This window comes from Tenrec ecaudatus, chromosome 7 (assembly GCF_050624435.1).
Source record: "Tenrec ecaudatus isolate mTenEca1 chromosome 7, mTenEca1.hap1, whole genome shotgun sequence".
Classification (NCBI taxonomy): Eukaryota; Metazoa; Chordata; class Mammalia; order Afrosoricida; family Tenrecidae; genus Tenrec; species Tenrec ecaudatus.
This window is the reverse complement of record NC_134536.1, coordinates 62,398,380-62,416,294: the sequence shown is the minus strand read 5'-3', so window position 1 is coordinate 62,416,294 and position 17,915 is coordinate 62,398,380. Positions and strand designations below refer to the sequence as shown.

General features: G+C 43.1%; 1 protein-coding gene across 1 annotated transcript in view; it reads left to right on the top strand.

Annotated features, from left to right (window-relative positions):
* Window positions 1–17,915, top strand: part of CDC40 (cell division cycle 40) — a 56,255-nt gene that overhangs the window by 27,309 nt on the left and 11,031 nt on the right. The window contains exons 3-9 of the mRNA XM_075554678.1: window positions 2,381–2,510; window positions 6,717–6,800; window positions 9,627–9,766; window positions 10,564–10,660; window positions 12,636–12,775; window positions 13,485–13,559; window positions 16,376–16,421. Of these exons, the coding sequence (XP_075410793.1) occupies window positions 2,381–2,510; window positions 6,717–6,800; window positions 9,627–9,766; window positions 10,564–10,660; window positions 12,636–12,775; window positions 13,485–13,559; window positions 16,376–16,421 (712 nt within the window). The remainder of the gene's footprint in view (window positions 1–2,380; window positions 2,511–6,716; window positions 6,801–9,626; window positions 9,767–10,563; window positions 10,661–12,635; window positions 12,776–13,484; window positions 13,560–16,375; window positions 16,422–17,915) is intronic.

Genomic DNA, 17,915 nt, shown 5'->3' with positions numbered 1-17,915 from the left:
CACCCCCCAAAAAAATTTGCTTTGAGGATGAGAGCAGGGATAGCAGCTAGGAAATGACTCAGTGCTCCCTGGCAATTAAAAACGTGTACTCTATATAGCCCATCATATAAGATAAAAGGTAGGCACCTGCTTTTGCAGCTCCCTGGATCTTTCCAGTGCTCCCCCTCCCCCAGGGGGCAGTGTCGCTCACTTGGGGAAACGCTGTCTCAAATGAACTCTCATTTACAATTTAGAGTGATTAGTAATAAAAGTTTTGTTTATAAGTCTTTGTATGTGATTAGTAATAAAAGTTTTGTTTATAAGTCTTTGTATGTAAACATATTTTAAATGGAATGATTTTTTTTAGCCTAGAAGTAAAAGCTGTCAATATATTTCTAAAACAAAAAAGAAAAACTTAGCTTCCTGTTTTCATGCATAGTATCATGTTGGATATCTAGGCACAGCAGTATGCTGGTCAAGAGAAGATTTATTGTTATAGAGCTGTAATCTCTGTTGGCAAAGGTGGTTTCTAATGGCAGTGACCTAGATGTTCCACTAATGTTAGAATATTTCTTCATGACAGCAGATGTTCTGACGTTCAAGTAGAAATATCTGGTCTACTTCCACACTGTCCAAAGGAGAAAATTCGTTTCATTCTCTATTTTAAAACAAAACAAAAAAGACTTGGCTTTTTCTAGTAGTTTGTGTAATAGCTTTATGTGAATAACTCTTGGCATAATGTATTCTGGTGTTCTTTTACCTCGTGGCTTTTCCTTTAGAGACTGTCTAGGATTGCATATTTTTAAAGGCTGTTAGGATGTGATCGAATGCTAGAATAGCTTTCGTCTGGCCCTGATTCTACCAGTTCATAATGCTACTAACCCTCGGGTAGGTAAAATGCATCATCTTTGACTTTTATTTTGTTTGTAACATAAGAATCCGAATACTTCTAACTCGCCAAGATTTTTGTAGGTGTCCAGTTGGATAATATGTGAAACATGGTTCTGGAAACCCAAAGTATCCAGTACTGTTGTTACTATGTTGTGTGACACTTCCATTGCCTGAGTTTCCGGAGTGGAGAAATTTTATTTAAACTTGCATTGTCTTTGTGTAAGAATTTCTCGAGCATTTTTATGGTTGTCATCTGTTTTCCTTATTCTGCCCCCACGGGCTCTGATTGTTTGCTGCATGAGTGCTTTCTATATTTCAAAAACTCTGGTAAGGACCCTCCCTGAGCTAAACTTTGGAGGAATTCATAATGTAGTGAAGGAGAAACGTGTGCTTTTCCATGATCACAATGTCATGTATTAATATAAACAAAAACAAACAGCCATTGAGTCCGTTCCAACTTACAGTGACCTTATAGGACAGGGCAGAACTTGAAAAACAAACAGCCATTGAGTCCGTTCCAATTTACAGTGACCTTATAGGACAGGGCAGAACTTGCCCCTGTGGGTTTCCAAGACTGTTAACTGTTCACAGGAGTGGAAAGCCTCATCTTTCTCCCAAGGAGCTGGTGGTAGTTTCAAACAGCCGAACCACTAAACCATCGGGGCTCTTGAGATATGAACAAGTGATGTCAAACCAGTTCCCTGTGTGCCGAGTGGAAGTGCTTCGTGGGGGTTTTGATTGACTTTCAGAGGCAGACCACGAGACCCATTCTTCCAAGATGCCCCTGGACAGGGTCAGCCTCCCGTCTCTTAGCCAGTAGTCCACGACTTAACCACTTAGCCCACCAGAGACGTCCCAGGGGAACAGCAGCAGCTCCCCGTCCGCTGGGACAGCCAGCTCTGTGGAGTAGAACTTTGTGTGCCGGTGGAACTGGGGTCACCAGAGCCACATGTGCCGCTGAGCCCTTGGAGCGTTTGTTGTTGTTTGTAATCATTTTATTGGGGGCTTTTACAGCTCTTATAACAATCCATACATCAAATGTATCAAACACGTTTGTACATATGTTGTCATCATTTTCGAAACATTTTCTTTCTACTTGGGCCCTTGGTACCAGCATCTCCTTTTTCTCTCCCCGACCCCCAACCTCCCATTCTCATAAACCCCTGATAAATGATAATTATTTTATTTTCATATTTTCACCCATGTTTCTGTTGTTCGTCCACTGGGGGAGGTGGGTACAGGTCGATCATTGTTGTTTTTTAACTTATTTAAATGTAAATAGCCATGTGTAGACTTAGCTGAGATCTTTTCTTTCTGTCCCAGGCTGGCAAACCGTGCGAATCAGCCATTGTCCCCTTGCACTAAATTGTGTGTAAAAGTGCTCAAACGGCTAGCTGGCCCCTGCTGATTGTTGGAAATGCTGGGAATTACAGCTTTCATATGCTCAACATTTAAACTCTCTATCTCTCCCCCCCACCCTTCTCTCTCTCTTCTCCTTATCACATTGCAGTTTGGACCAGAAAACCCCTTTAGGACACAGCAGATGGCTGCCCCGAGAAATATGCTTTCTGGATATGCTGAGCCCGCTCATATCAACGATTTTATGTTTGAGCAGCAGAGGAGAACTTTCGCCACCTATGGTAAGGTGATCAAGCTTGGCCTTATTAGACGCATGGTGTGTGGGAGAGAGAGAAACTGCTTTATCTTCTAGCTCTTTTATTTTATTAATCTGTAACTCTTCAAAAAATAATAGTGTTTTCTTACACACATCTATACATATCTGTAGGGACTATATTTACAGTTCACAAATGGGAAGGTGAGCTGGTAGTCTTAAATGTCATTCTAAATCTACAAAAATTTCTGAGTAGTGGAAATTACCTGTAATCTTAACCTCCCTGGTGGTCTAATTTTGTCAGTAATTTTATACCCAAAGCGGTATATTGTTTTGCATAAAATTTGCTGTTTTATATTGTAGGCCTGTAATTCTTAAGAAATTACTCATTTTAATCTCTCTAGTAGACATTTCAGGAATGATAAACTTTAATACACAATTCTGCGAGTAATTTTAAGTCACTGTCATTCATCTGGTCTAAAACTCTTTTTATGCTAATGTGACACATTTTTGATGCTATGAACAAAAAATTTCCAAATGACCGTAAAAGGGCAGCAGGCAGGGTACTGGAGACTGATCTAGGGACAAATCTGATGTGATTTGCTTTGATACAATGTAATCCTCACAGGTTACACTGTATCACTGTTTTGTGTGTGTGTGTGTGTGTGTGTGTGTGTGTGTGTGTGTGTGTCTTTTAGACTTGCAGTTTTGAATTTCCTGCCCAGTTCTGCCTCTGCAGGGACACTGCCCGCAGAGAACGAGGACACCGCTGGACCGGGGAGCAGTTAGGGACTTCTCTGCAGTGTAATCCCGAGTGTGGCTCGGGGTTACTGCTTCTGAGAGTTAACATTTACCCCCAAGACACACTCGGGATTACCGCCAGGGAGGTTAAAAGCAGAATACGGTATATACTGGAATATCAGCCGACCCGAATATCAGCCGAAGCACTTAATTTTACCACCAAAACTGCATTAAAAATGTGCTGAAAAACTTGGCTTGTACTCCAGTGTATACGGTATTCTTTGCTGTCCTCGGTGTAGTGAGCACTTGTTACTGAATGCCCCTGACCTGCAGAGTGCGGTTGGAGTTGATAATGAAAGGATAGTGTTAACAGATTATGTTTATCTTATACTTGGCTTTTATGTACTTTGTCTCTCCAATCTGGTCTCTGAAATGTTTTCTATTGATCACTGAGGAACATTAGAAAATGGAATAGTTACAAATTCATTGTGAACAGTAATACTTCTCGGACATGTGGGACTAAGAAGGTGAACATGCGTGCAGGGCTGGGAATCCCTTCTAAAAGAGGTTCTTCAGAATGTTCTGGTTGGTAGTTCCACCAGCCAGTCGGCCCTGATCATTTCAACCCAGTGTGCCCAGATGTGGTACCATCACATCAGTAGATTGACGGGCACACTGAACCGCTTGACACTGGAACAAGCTTTGTGAGAAGGTAAGTGAGCAAAGTAGATGGGAGGTCGGTATGTGGCATGTAAACCGACCTCAAATAACACAAGTAAAGGGAGGAGAACACACATTAACTTCACAAAAATAGAAAATGAAAGTCACAAAGAGAGGCGTGAATATTTAAGAACTAAAACGCAGATAGATTCCCTGATTTGAGACAGGTTGGTAGAAAACTAATTGGCCTGGAATTTTGTAGTGCCAGAATTTGGTCTTGTTCTGTTACTGGCCGACTTGTGGGGAGACTGGTTTGCTTCTCTCCGTAAGGGGAAAGTAATCCTGTCACCTGGTCACCTGTGTTGACATGGGGCGATCACAGAGAGGTGACAGCTAACAGTAAAGACTTTGCCACAGTCGGTGCGGCACAGGAGGAGAGCATGAGCATTCTTTTCCTCAGTAATAAAAGCGCAGCCAGATGCATTGAGGTCGGTTCTTAAGAGCCGAGGAGAGCCCGTCCCCTCTGTGCCTTCTCCCCATTTCCCTAGACACGGTGTGTATGTAGAGTCTACTTTTGAGGTAGAATTTAAATCCTAAGTACGATTTTGGGGTTGAGATAGAAATGTTTTAACTAAAGGAATGTTAGTCTGTGGGCAGGGCGTTCTTCGGTTACTTCTGATGCTTCAGTGTTACAAATTAAACTGACAAACTAAATTCATGATCTGTCCCGTGAAAATACAGTCCCAGTGTTATACAGTCTGCTAAGACAAAAAGAATTAAGGTCTAGAAGTAGAATTTACAAAACATTTTCTCAGGCTTTCACCTTCAAATAAACCAACATAGAACAAAAAGGATCATGTGGGAGGGATCAGAACCCTAGTTAGACAGTTTTGTGGATCTTTTTGGTGCTGAACATGACATGAACCTTATAGACTGTAAAAGTAGAGGTAGTTGGCACTCATGTTTGGAACAAAATTTTTAAAACTTTAGTTTCTGTTTAATCTTTGAAGTTTCAAGTATCGAAAATCACTTGCACAAATATGAATTATTTTATATTTCAAATGGCAGGGTAATGGAATGTAGTGTTTGTAAAACACTCATCAAATATTACCTAGTAGTATCTTGGTATGTAGTCACAATTTTGTTAAAATGACTTCATTTGAACAACCACTAATCTAGATTAGTAATGTGTGTTCAGGTGTAAAGATTGATGGGAGCCAGTGTCTGTAATACTTGTGAAAGTATTGAGAGCTTGTTGGGGTTTGAAAAGGACCATTTAATTTTGGGGTGCCAGGAAGTGGATTTTCTCAAAGTCCATTGCCAGCAATGGGCAGGCCTCGTAATAAGTGTCATAGGACATTAACTGTAAATCTTATTAACAGAGAAGTAAATAGCTTTAAAGTAAGGTTTTAGAGAATTTTTTTTAAAGAATGTTCATCGAACTTTTTATGAGCTTCATTAAAGTCCCTTTAAGGCAGAGGTTCTCAACCTGTGGGAACCCCTTTGGGGATCAAACGACCCTTTCAGAGGAGTCGCCTAAGACCATATTTCCAGTGGTCTTAGGAACCAAGACACTGCTCCTCCATCCGTCTGCAGGTTGGTCTGCCCACGTATGGGGTCCTCACAACATGAGGGACTGTATTGAAGGGTCGCCTCGCCGCGTTAGGAAGGTTGAGAACCACTGTTTTAGGGGGGGAGGGGGGGTCACGTACAGAACACTATTCTGTACATCAGAGAGCTAAAGGATAACTCATAGGATTTGAACCTGTGACTTCAGCGAGCCTACTCCAAAGCTGCTTTTTTGCCAGCAAGCTTCTCCTCTGGCTAATAACTTATTTTAAGGCTGGGGGAAAAACGATCTACAATTGAGCTAAAAGCCAGGAAGTTGGGATTGAGTCCCTCCATTCTTAGCGTGTTTGAAAACGTTGCTCGGTGACAGGTCTGTTGCTGCTGATCCCTGAGAGAAGCTCCCTTTCATCTTGATGGGGAAGAAAACTGTTAAGTACATCCACTAGGATGTGCCCTTTGACAAGACCTGGGCTCCTCCTTTTCCTGCCTCCCGTGAGCGTGCTCACATGTGTTGAGGCCATAGACAGATCCATGATCTAGCTGTTTTTCATGGATATGCTGGATTGTTAATAAAGCTGATGTGAGCAAGTACCAGTGGGTAGACTTGCTTTCCCATGTCTGCTACAGCCCCTCCTCCTAGGGAGCTACCTATGTTTTCACGAGTTGAAGGGATGTATTCATATGCTAGCCAATGTCCTTGCCTATATATTTTCCCAAAGAAATATAAACTCAGAATGCTGTATAAAGAAGTAAATTGGTACTCTAAGATTAAGGGGCAAAAGAAAACATTCCTACTAAACATGACATTTCAAACTAATAATGAACCAAGATTTTATGTATTTATGTATCTTCTATTTTATTTTAAAATTTTCTTTAGGCTAAGATAAGCAAAACCCTGTCGTGTCTGTTACCAAAGAGAAAAGGAAGCTCGCTAAGGTTTAGTGTGCACACGTTTTGTAAACATTTAGGGATGAGAAGATGGGTGTTTGAAGTCCTGGCCAGAGAAGCTGTCAGTGATGGGTGATGTCCTTGGGCTGCATCCGTTCCATCAGATAGCGCCGTAATCTTGGGTTCTCTCCTAGTGCAGCAGAACCTCTGGCTTATTCTAAATAGAAACATAGCTCAGGAAAGGGGGATTAGTCCTAAATTGAGGGAAAAGTTATTATTTTTTAGATGTGGGATGGAAACTGTGAAATGAATGTATCTGTATACTAAGAATAAAAAATGAATTTTAAGTAGAATTAACTGTACTTTCTCTGTTTAGGTTACGCATTGGACCCTTCACTAGATAGCCATCAAGTATCTACTAAATACATTGGTTCTGTAGAAGACGCTGAAAAAAATCAAGGTGATTGATTGGGAATCTTTGATATCAAATATAGGGGTGTCAAAAGGTTTGTGGAAAAGATGGAACTAAAAGATAATGGAATTTTTCCACAAACATTTTGATGCCCGCTCGTTTGAGAATAAGTCAAAAGTATCGCGATTAGCATTCCATGTCCTGTGTGTGGGCTCGTTCCAGCAATGCGTGTTTAAGCAGGTGTCTGCCACGGTGAGTGGCTACAGGTAAGTTCTCTCAGTAATACTCTTGCCCTAGTCTTCTGAGAGGCCCTGCAAAAAGAGCCCATCAAGAACAGTGACGTGGGAAGGACCACTTAAGTTCAGGACAGGGAAGTCAAGTCAGAAGGTTAACCTGCATTGGTGAGAACAGGGCTGGGGAAGTTGTACCAAGAAATTTCACTGGGAAACCTTACTCCATCGTCCCCACTACCCTGATTCTTGTCCCTTCACATTTCTGTTTCCCAAACACAAAATACACTTTAAAGGCACATGATTTACATCTCTCAAGGATGCACAAACTGCCATTTTGACGTGGTGTAAGTAGAAGAGGATAGCATACTTCGGGAGAGTTAGAGAGATGGAAACATCACCTTCAGAAGTGTGTGAGATGGAGGCGGACATGTCAGGAAACAATACCATATTTTGATATCTTATTTAGAGAGGTTTCTCCAATTTTGTAACCACGCCAATTGATTTAACCCTCCTATATATTTGTAATTGTTGTCTTGCAGGTTGACTTTAGTTAGACTGTAGGAAAATACTTAGATCTAATTCTGATTCGTTCTGAGTTGAGCCACTACAAGACTAGAGTCGGAGTGCTCTCATTTAGAGCTGTGACCGGGAAGCTGGCTCCTGCCAGTCACTAGCTGTGCAGCCCTGTCAGAAGGATGCTGGGACCTGCATCGGCGTCATTTGGAGTACCTGGCTCAGTGCCAGACTTTAGAACTCATCCAACGAATGCTAATTAAGCCGATTTGGACCAGTTACACCTCCACACGAATGTCAAGCTGTGTTTCAAAAGAACAGAAATGTTCATTGTCATGTCTGCGGAGATTGTCTTTGAAAGACTGCTTTGAAGGTTAAGTAGTTTTGAGAGCTATTTGAATATATTTGTTTAAAAATACATGTGTTTCTTCTGCGTGTGTCCTCTGGACCTGTTGTTTTAGGACAAAGCACCATATTCTGAGACTGTCGCTCTTTATGGGACGAGAAAGCCCCATCTTTCTCCCGTGGAGCAGCTCAAACTGCCGGCTTCGCAGTGAGCAGCCCAAATGGATTCTGAGTGCAAACTTGCCACAAAGTTCATCGGGCCATTGGAATATTACTCATAAGAGTGATCACTTTTAAAAGATTAATGTATTCTCTAAGGTGGCTTCTACTTAGAAATTAGAGATCCTATGTGATCAAGTGACCTTTTGTGTGTGAGCTACATTGTTGTTCACACTCTAGCCAATCCCAACTCATAGCAACTGCACAGGACAAAGAAGACCTGCCCGTAGTAGTCTCACCCTGGCAAATCTCCATGGAAACAGGCTGCCTGCTCCTTCTCCCGCAGAGCCACGCGTGGGGCAGACCATCGCCTTTCAGTTAGCGTCTAGTGCTTTCACCTAAAACTTTAACAAAGCTTTTGTTGCAGCACAGTGGAAAGGATGCTGAATTGATATAGATTTATCCCCTTCAAATTAGATTTCTGTAAGCTACATCTCTGTGTGGCTAGATTTTCAATTAACAGTGAACTTGTGACTATGATTTCGATAAGCCTGTGTTTACCAACCACACATTGCATGCAGATGCCAATTCCTGCCGATCAAGTCAACGTCTTAGCCAGAAACACCTGCTTTTCTTTTCGCTCTTAAGCTGTCTAGAGGTGAAGGTTAAGCGGAACTCACTTGGAAAATTGTGAAACCTTATGGAACCTTTGATGTTGTGTTACTAGGGAAGTAAAGATGCCTTTTCAATATTCGATGTAATTTTACGGAGCCCTGGTGATACTGTTAGGAGTGGCATTTCTAATCCCAAGGTGGTCAGTTTAAAACCACCAGTCACTGCTCCGGAGAAGAATGAGATTGTATCATTTTTAGATAAAGATTTCAGTCTTAGAAACCCTGGATAGAGTGGCTGTGAATCAGAATTAAATGAATGGCAGTGGGTTTGGTATTTCATCTTGGTTAATGTAATTTAATAAAATTCTGTTATATAATAATTAGACTTTTCTTTCTGAAAGTAGCTTTACCACTGCTTAGCAGTATTGAGTCACTGGGTGTTACGAATTGAATGGTGTCACCATTATGGCCTCCCGATCTGTGGTTATAATCCTCTGGAGGAAGCTCCTTGTCCCTCCTAAGCAATGCTCCTGGGCTTGGTACATGTTCCCCACCCCAGCCAGACTATCTTTTTGGCACCGTGAGTTTTTTGTCTCTTTTGTTGAGATTGACACCAGATAGACCCTACACTAACCCTGTCTCATCACATCACAGAGCCGCGGGTGGCTTTTTAAAGGGATGGCATTCCGTGATGTTGAGGTGGGGCCCACTCACAGAACTGCAGGAGTGCACCACTGTAGGGTTGCCTGCCTGAGTCCTTTGTTCGACGGAGGTAATCAGTAGTTTATAAAACACTGCAGTGACAGCTGCTTTGTCCAGAAGGTAGGATCCCTCTGTATCGTGTGAGTTAGTTTACCTGGCAAGTTCAACATGCATTTTAGTTGGTTTGTTAATAAAGCTTTGCTCCCTTTACTATTTACCTTTCTATAGCCACAGAAAGTGAAATTCATAGATGCTAACTTTTAGAAGAGGAAGATGCACATTAGTAAACTGTCTTCTTTTCCATGTAGGTTTAACTGTGTTTGAAACTGGTCAGAAGAAAACAGAAAAGAGGAAAAAGTTCAAGGAAAACGATGCATCTAATATTGATGGTTTCCTGGGGCCCTGGGCAAAATACGTGGATGAAAAAGATGTAGCCAAACCTTCAGAAGTAAGCTTTGATGTTTTCCATGGTCCATTCAGGTGTATGCTGGGTCTCTATTAATATGCTTGAGACATCCTTAGGGAAGCAAAGGACTCACCAGAGTTTTCTGCTAAGACAACTTGTTTTCCTTCTCGGTATTTCCATCTAATTATGAGATCATTTTTAAGTATTTAAGGAGGTAGTATTTCTGTATTGTTACTCTAAGCATAGTACTCTAAGCATAATGTTTATAAAACATTGCTGTACCCATCCCTCTTCCTGACCCTACTAGCTCTGTGAGCCAGGCATGCAGAGTGGACAAGACCAAACAACTCCCTAGTTGTTTCTTGTGTCCATATATCAAACTTACACACACACCCTTCTGTGTAGATACATAGAGTGCTATTTGTTTATTTTAGGCTTTCAGTTTCTCTGTTATTATCAATGAAGATTTACTACCATCCTGAATTCTTTACCCAACTGCCCATGAAGCCTTGCAACCACAGTAGAGTCACTGCTTACGCCCTTAGGACTGTCAATGTTGCTTACTGAAGAGCCAAACGGAAATCTGAGCTCCTTCCTGGTACTAGCTTTTCTAATAGCCTTGTTTTCATCGTTAGCATAAGGGTGGGTTTTGCATAAAATCCATGCGAGAAAGTAGTGTGTTCAGGGCGGTTTGTAATCGCGGAAGAGGTCCTCAGTCGGTCTCTGCTTGTGAGAAAGCCGAGATTGTGATCACAGCTTCACCAAAAGAGTGGACTTGTTGTAAAGCGAATGCCCTGGGGTCGAGAGGGTTCATTTCCAAGTTCTCACCATTTTCCCAGGAAGAACAAAAAGAACTGGATGAAATCACAGCAAAGAGGCAGAAGAAAGGCAAACAGGAAGATGAGAAACCCGGGGAGGAAAAGACTATCTTACACGGTAACATGTTTTTTATATTTCTTCCTCTTGAAGATAAACTTAAAGATCTCAACTCTATGCCTAGTGCACATAACACCAACTACCCCTACAATCAGCAGCTATAAAATCATGATGTGAAGAATGACTATGCTGGACAATTTGCATCCCAAATAAATAACAGCAAATTCTCCTAGGCACGTGCTAACAGAAGAGAGAAAGTAGCATGATTAATAATAGCCACAGATTTTCATTTTTTTTTCCAATATTAATGAGTAACGCATGGTAAGAAACCAGAATGTTTCCTAAATCTTATCTTTTTCCGAAGGAAGCTGGCCCCCTTTTTGTTAGTTCTTCGTGCCCCAAACAGTCATTTAAACCTTTGCTTTGTCACCCATGCCAAATGTTTATTGTTTAGGTATTCTCACAGTTTACAAACTTTACTCAATTATGCTTGAAAGCGATACATTTTTTCATGTAAGGAGATTGGAGATAAAGACTTCTAAAATTAATTATTTGTGGAAAGAAGTACATACAAATGTTACTAAATTATACTTGGAAACTACGTTTTTTTCATGTAAGTAGATTGGAAATAAAGACTTCCAAAACTAATTATTTATGAAAGAAGTGCATACCAAAATACATTACACTCTAGATTGCGTCTAATTTGTTCATCGTTAGTATTGAGGAAATAGGGAGTGATCATCTGAAACAATAATTCAGCACTGATAGTAGTGATTATTCTACTGTGTCATCACCTATCAAATGCTTAAGTGCAAGAAGGTTGTATTTGGTATTGTAACCTGCAGCTTTCTCTCTCCGGAGTCTATTTAGTACTGTGGTGCCAGCCACCCTGACAGTGAGGGCCAGCACTCAGGGACACATACTGGCAAATGCTGTGCATAAACTGTGGCCTATAATTCGCACAGGTTGTTATATTTTTATTAATCATTTTATTGCGGGGCTCTTACAAATCTTCTAACAATCCCTCACTCAGTTGTATAGAGCACACTTGTACATATGTTGCCATCAACATTTCCAAAACCTTTTCTTTCTTCTTGAGCCCTTGATGTTGACTCCTTTCTTCCCTCCGTACCCAACCCTCCCATCCTTATGAATGTCAGATTATTGTTATTTCATATCTTGTACTGTCCGTTTGTCTCCCTGCACCCACATGTCTGTTATTCCTCCCCCTTGGGGAGGGAGAGGGCTGAGCTATATAGCCAACCTTGTGAAAGGTTTCCTCTTTCTCCCTCCCCTCATGATATCGCTGTTCCCACTACTGTCCCTGAGAGCTTTCTCTGTCCTGGATTCCATGTGTCGCGAGCTCTTTGGTGGACCAGTGTGTGCTCCAGTCTAGCTGGATCTGTAAGGTAGAACTGGGTCATGGTAGTGGGGGAGAGGGCGCATTCAGGAACTAGAGGAATGAATGATGTGTGTTTCATCGGTGCTAGACTGCACCCTGGTTGAATTGTCCGGCACACAGGTTATCGTGTTATAAAATTTATGTGAAAATGAGAAAAGATAAATGAAAAAAGAAACTGGAAGAGCGTAAGAGGGAAAAAATAGTTGATTGTTTTGCGTTGTTTCACTTGAGCCTGCCCCACGCCCTGTTTGCTTCTGATGATTTCCTATCGACGTACAAGGCCCAAGTATTAGTGTTTTCTTCTCCTGCTCTAATTGTACTTTGTTGAAGCTTCCTTATCCATCTCTAAAATGCACTACTGAGTCAACTAGGTGAAATCTAATTTGGAGGTCTAATGTTTCCTGAGCATTTCAGAATTCCAGAATTCTGCTGTAATATTATTAACTTTAGTTTATTTATTAATTTTTATTTTTCTGGCAGCTAAATTTTGACTGACTTTTGGTCTGCACGCCTTAGAATATTCTTTCTTAAACCTTATTATGAACTAGTATACTAGGAGTGCTTGTTAGTATTTTACGCATAGAGACTGTGCCTTCTAGTTGCTCATTGATTGCTTATGCCTTCTTGTTTCAGTCAAAGAAATGTACGACTACCAGGGCAGGTCATATCTTCACATACCTCAAGATGTTGGTGTTAATCTCCGGTCAACTGTGCCCCCTGAGAAGTGTTATCTCCCCAAAAAACAAATTCATGTATGGTCTGGACACACAAAGGTAGGCAAGTTGGTTGGTTTTGTTTGTGGTCATGTTATAATAGTGAGACCAACATAAAGTTTCTATTATTAATGTGGAATAACCAGTATTTCTGATACAGATAACAGAGCAGGGAAAGTAAAAGTGAAGATGAAAACTTCGAGTTAGGCTTTGGAGATCCCTGCACTTACCTGTCAGTCACAATGACTCAGCAGTCTTCAGAGCCATTTGGGTTGGCTATGGCATCCCCGTTCACAGCTCAGTGTCGTGGCACCACGTCAGTGAGTCCTGGGTCGGCACTAGGCCCAACCCCCCGCTTGGCCTCAGTACATATGCTGCAGCTCTTGGGGTCACCATATTCCGGTAGCACCTCCAGGTCTGTAAATCCTGGTCCTTGGTGACACTGACACAGAGACGAGAGCTGAAAATGTTGGGTATTGATTGACACTATTCTAACCGACAACCTGGAGCCCTTTGAAGGAAGAGGCGCGCCAGGGGCACTGGCAGGGGCACCGATCCAGGACTCTTGAGGGAAAGTCAATATTCAGGGTGAACTCACGGGTTCAAATGGAGATGCGCTGCACTGGAATACTAATGAAGGTTTTTCTGGGGCATGAATTTTGGAATGAAGGACAACAGTAAATTAGGTTGCTTAGAACTACCCTGCGTTTTTCTTGTGTTTCATCTGAGCTGGTAGACTGTTCTGATTCTTCACTCATCCTTTTGACAGGGTGTCAGTGCAGTCCGACTGTTTCCTCTCTCCGGCCATTTGCTGCTGTCTTGCTCCATGGACTGTAGGGTTAAGGTGAGCTCTCAGGGCAGAGGTGCTGCTGGGAAACTAGTGGCGCGGCTCAAGCTGTCTGACTGCTGGGGAATAAATCTAGGCTTGTTCGATAATTCTTTTTTCTTAGGCCTTGTGAATGCAGCAGTTTATGAGCTGCTTCTGCACTTACACGTGAACTTAAATATGATTGTGTGGTCAGTTGTCTAGACTCTGATAAGATATAAGACAGCAGTTACTAGATTACCGATTAGAACAGAATCCAATTTCCTTGACTTTACCCATTGCCATCGAGCTGATTCCAACTCATAGCAGCCTTTCACAGGGGTGCCGAGAGTCAGTCTTTATGGAGGCAGACGGCGTCACCTGATCCTTCCCTTGCAGAGCAATAAAACTCAAAATTCACCGCCTTCAAGTCGATGGCGATTCACAGCAATCTCGTGAGACAGGGTAGAATTGCCCCGGTATCTGCGACTGTAACTTTTTTTGTAATCATTTTATTGGGGGCTCTTACAACTCTTGTTACAATGCATACATCAGTTGTATCTGACATATTAGTTCATATATTCCATTGTTATTTTCTAGACATTTACTTTTCCATTGAGCTCCTGGGATCAGCTCCTTTTCCCCCCCCCCCACTCCCTCCTGCACACACCCCACCCCTCAGGACCCTTTATAGATTGTATATTAATTATTTTCAAATCTCACACTGAGCGCTGTCTCCCTTCCCCTGGGTTTGTTGTTCTTCCCCCTGGAGGGGGGGGGCGGGTTCTGTGCCATTCATTGCGATCAGTGGCCACCTCTCCCCACCTTCCTCCTACCCTTTGGCATCTCTATTCCCATTCCTGTTCCTGGGCTCCATGTGTTATGAGTTTTATCTCTTGCCTATACCTGTGTACATGCTCCCGTCTTGTCCAGAGTGGGAAGCGGCACTGGGGTCATGATAGTGGGGGGTAAGGAGGCCTCAAGGGATCAGAGGTATATTGTGTGATCCATTAGTGCTCCACTGCACCCTGATGGACTCATCCCCTCCCTGCGACCCCTCTGTGCGGGGATGTTCCATGGTCCATAGATGGGCTTTGGGTCTCCAATCCAACCCCCCTCCATTCTCACCAATGAATATTTGTTTGTTTACTGTTGTGAACCTTCAGATACCCATTGCCCAGTTTCAATGGCACCTCATGATCACACCATGTGGGCTTGTTGCTTCACTGTTGGATGGTCGTTTGTTTAACTTCAAGCCTTTAAGACCCCAGATGCTATATTTTTTAATAGCTGGAAACCATCATCCCACATCTGCTTATGCACCCATTTTGCCTTTAGCGATCATGTAGTAGGGGGTGGGTGAGCATCACAGAATGCCAGTTTGTTAGAACAAAGCGACTGTTTAACTCTTTAAAAAGTAGAAAGCCTCATCTTTCTCCCAAAGAGCAGCTGTTGGTTTCAAACTGCCGACCTTATAGTTAACAGCTCAGCGCGTAACCACTACACCACCAGGCCTCTTGTGAAATGCCAATAGTTTTGAATAAAGACCCGATTTCATTTCCTTTCACTTAATATGAACTATCTTAAGTAAGAGTATGTCCTTCTCTTGGATTAAAAATATCAATTTAGTTCGCACCTGTGAACATTTATTTGGAACCAAGAGACTGGATATAATTATTGAGATTCTGTCCCTGACCTTGTTAGTCTCATGATGATGTAAATAATCATTATAGAGGCAGATGGATGAAAGGTGTTCCGGTTTTAGACAGGAAGCTCCACTCGCTTAGCCTGGGTGTCCACCAATCTTTACTAGATGCTGGGAGTGTGGGTGAATGGACCGCAGGCCGGGGAACCTTTTTCCTGCCAAGAGCCATTTGGGTAGTTACAGCATCATTCGCAGGCTGTACAAAATGATCGGCTTAAAAATTAGCCCGTGACATTTGGTCAAGCAGTTAACCCCCCTCACCCCCCAATGCAGTGGCTCTGTGGTGCGGCACGCGATGTCCGCTGCTATTGATGCCTCCGAGGGCCTTCTGTGGCCAGCAGGCCAGGCACCCCACCTCTGGCATAGAGCATGGTTGGCATATGCTGGAAACGTCTGAAAACCTTAGGGACTCATAAACTAGAGTCATGGGCTAGAGACCGTGCCGAGGGAACTGAGAAGGGGTCCTGTTGGCCCTGGGGAGCCACGGCAAGCTTGCCTGAAGAGCACCAGCAAGAGCACAAGGGGTTCACTTGAGACAGGCACGACTAACGGAGCTTTGCCGCTGTTATCCCAGTGTATCTAGACGCAGGGAGCACGATGAGCCTGTTGTGGTTCAGACTGGATCATCGTGTTCACACAGAATACTTTTACTTTGTGAAAGGAAGAGAAGAAAGCAGCCTTTCAGTATCAAAATAATGCTATATGGCAGTTTAATGATCAACTCTTCTCGAAGCAGTGCCTGACAGTGCAAAAATACCAACTTGTCATCACAGAGAATAGATAAAGTACAGACAGGAACATTCCTCCATCCATAGTTAAGGTCTCCTGATATTTTGATGAATCTCTGTTTCCGATTTGTAAAGTGTCTTTTAAACAATGTATGGGGGGTGGGTGGGTGTGTGTGTGTGTGTGTGTGTGTGTGTGTGTGTGTGTGTGTGTGTGTGTGTGTGTGTGTGTGTCCTAAGTAGCACGATACGTAACCTGGCACAGTTAAGAATGTGCGGATGGGTTTGGTTAAATCTACTAGCATGTGCCCCTATAGCCAGAGCGTGATAGCCAGCGTGCGGCTGTTGTTATTAATTGAAAGTTCTCATTTTACCAAAACCTTGTATGAAATTTATTATTTTCCTTGCTTTTTTTCCCCCTCCAGCTATGGGAGGTGTATGAAGACCGACGCTGTCTGCGAACATTTATTGGTAATTTTTTCCCCTCTCTGTTTAGCTAGCAGTCTGAAGACGTGTTCTAACTAAGATAACATCACTGACAGTAATTTTCCAACACTGATAGGAAGGGAAGTCGTCTTAGACTTGAGCCCTGAAGGTGGGCAATGTAAGGGGCTTGGGAAGTGTGGCGGCAGAAATAAAAGTAGACATGGTTTGAGAAAGCATGGTGTTTGGGGGGAGACCTGCGTGTTTCAGAATTGCCAGAGTGTGGGTTTGGTGAGAAGTGAAGGCAGACAGAAAGGCCACCCGAGGGACCGAAGCATGGAGGACACTGTGTGCCAACTAAGGAGTTTAGAGTCTGTGGAGGACAATGGGCCGCCCTGACCAGCAGGAAGACAGGACGATCTGATTGAAATGTATGAAAATCACAATGACAAGCTGGAGGATGCCCAGGAGGGGCAGGTACAGAAGCAGGGTCTGGATTAGAGGTGGTTAGACTCAGAGTCAAAGGAAAGGACTGGCTATGAATTAAAATCAGTGGTCTTCAATAACAGGGCTGAGTGATGAGAGGCAGGCAAGAATCTAGGCGGAACCTTCCTCTGCTCGATGAGCGCTGCTGACCAGGACAGGGCACCGCAGGGCGAGGAGGGCTTGGGCGCGCGGCCCTTGGAGCTCGCTCTGGGAGATGCAGTGAAAAGGTCCAGAAAGCAGTTAGATACCCAGAGGACGAGGAGCTTAGGGGGAAATTGGGAGTGGGCGGCTAGGACATAGAAAAGGTTGAGGTTTCGTGGGCAGAGAAGAAGGGGAGCAAAGATCGGACCATCTTCTGACAGGCCAGCCTTTCTGCCTTGTCCTTGCCAAATGTCCTCTGAAGGACAGGTGATTCTTTCCAAATTCAAGTGTCCCCACCTTGAAACTCTACTGGTGGGAACTTCGGTGGCTTTGTTTTTAGCTTTACTGTACAAAATGCACAAATAACACTGCCCACGGGAAGTCTTGTAGAAGGCCGCCCATTGTGTTCAAGGGGAGGATGTTCTTCTTCGAATGCAGTGGATGTGCCCCCGTTCATCTCCCCTGCTCAGTGATGCCCCTAGGAAGACCGGCTGCTCGGACGGGGACTCCTGCTGCAGAGAGCATGCCTGGCTTCCGCTGCCCACCACTACTTGAGTAGTTCACTGATGGGAGTGGGGAGGGGTGAGGGCTACTCCAGATGGTTAGCAGTCTGTCCCGTAAACATTTTATCCAATGGTCCCTGGAAGTCATGGTCATGGTGAGGGGGTTACAAATAGAGTAGAGACCTTTATTCAGCCACGTGTCCCTGTAACGTTCAAAAGAATTAGACTGGTTCTTGCCAGATTGATTTCTCAGTACAGCTCGATCAATGCCATGGAATTAATTTATTGCCAAAACTCTATTTTTAAACAAAACACAGAAGCTAACATTTGTTTCCAATAATGCTTAGTCTCTGAAATTCTGCATCTGTATCTACGAAATTTTGGTAATGTAATCCCAGAAATAGGCAGTCAC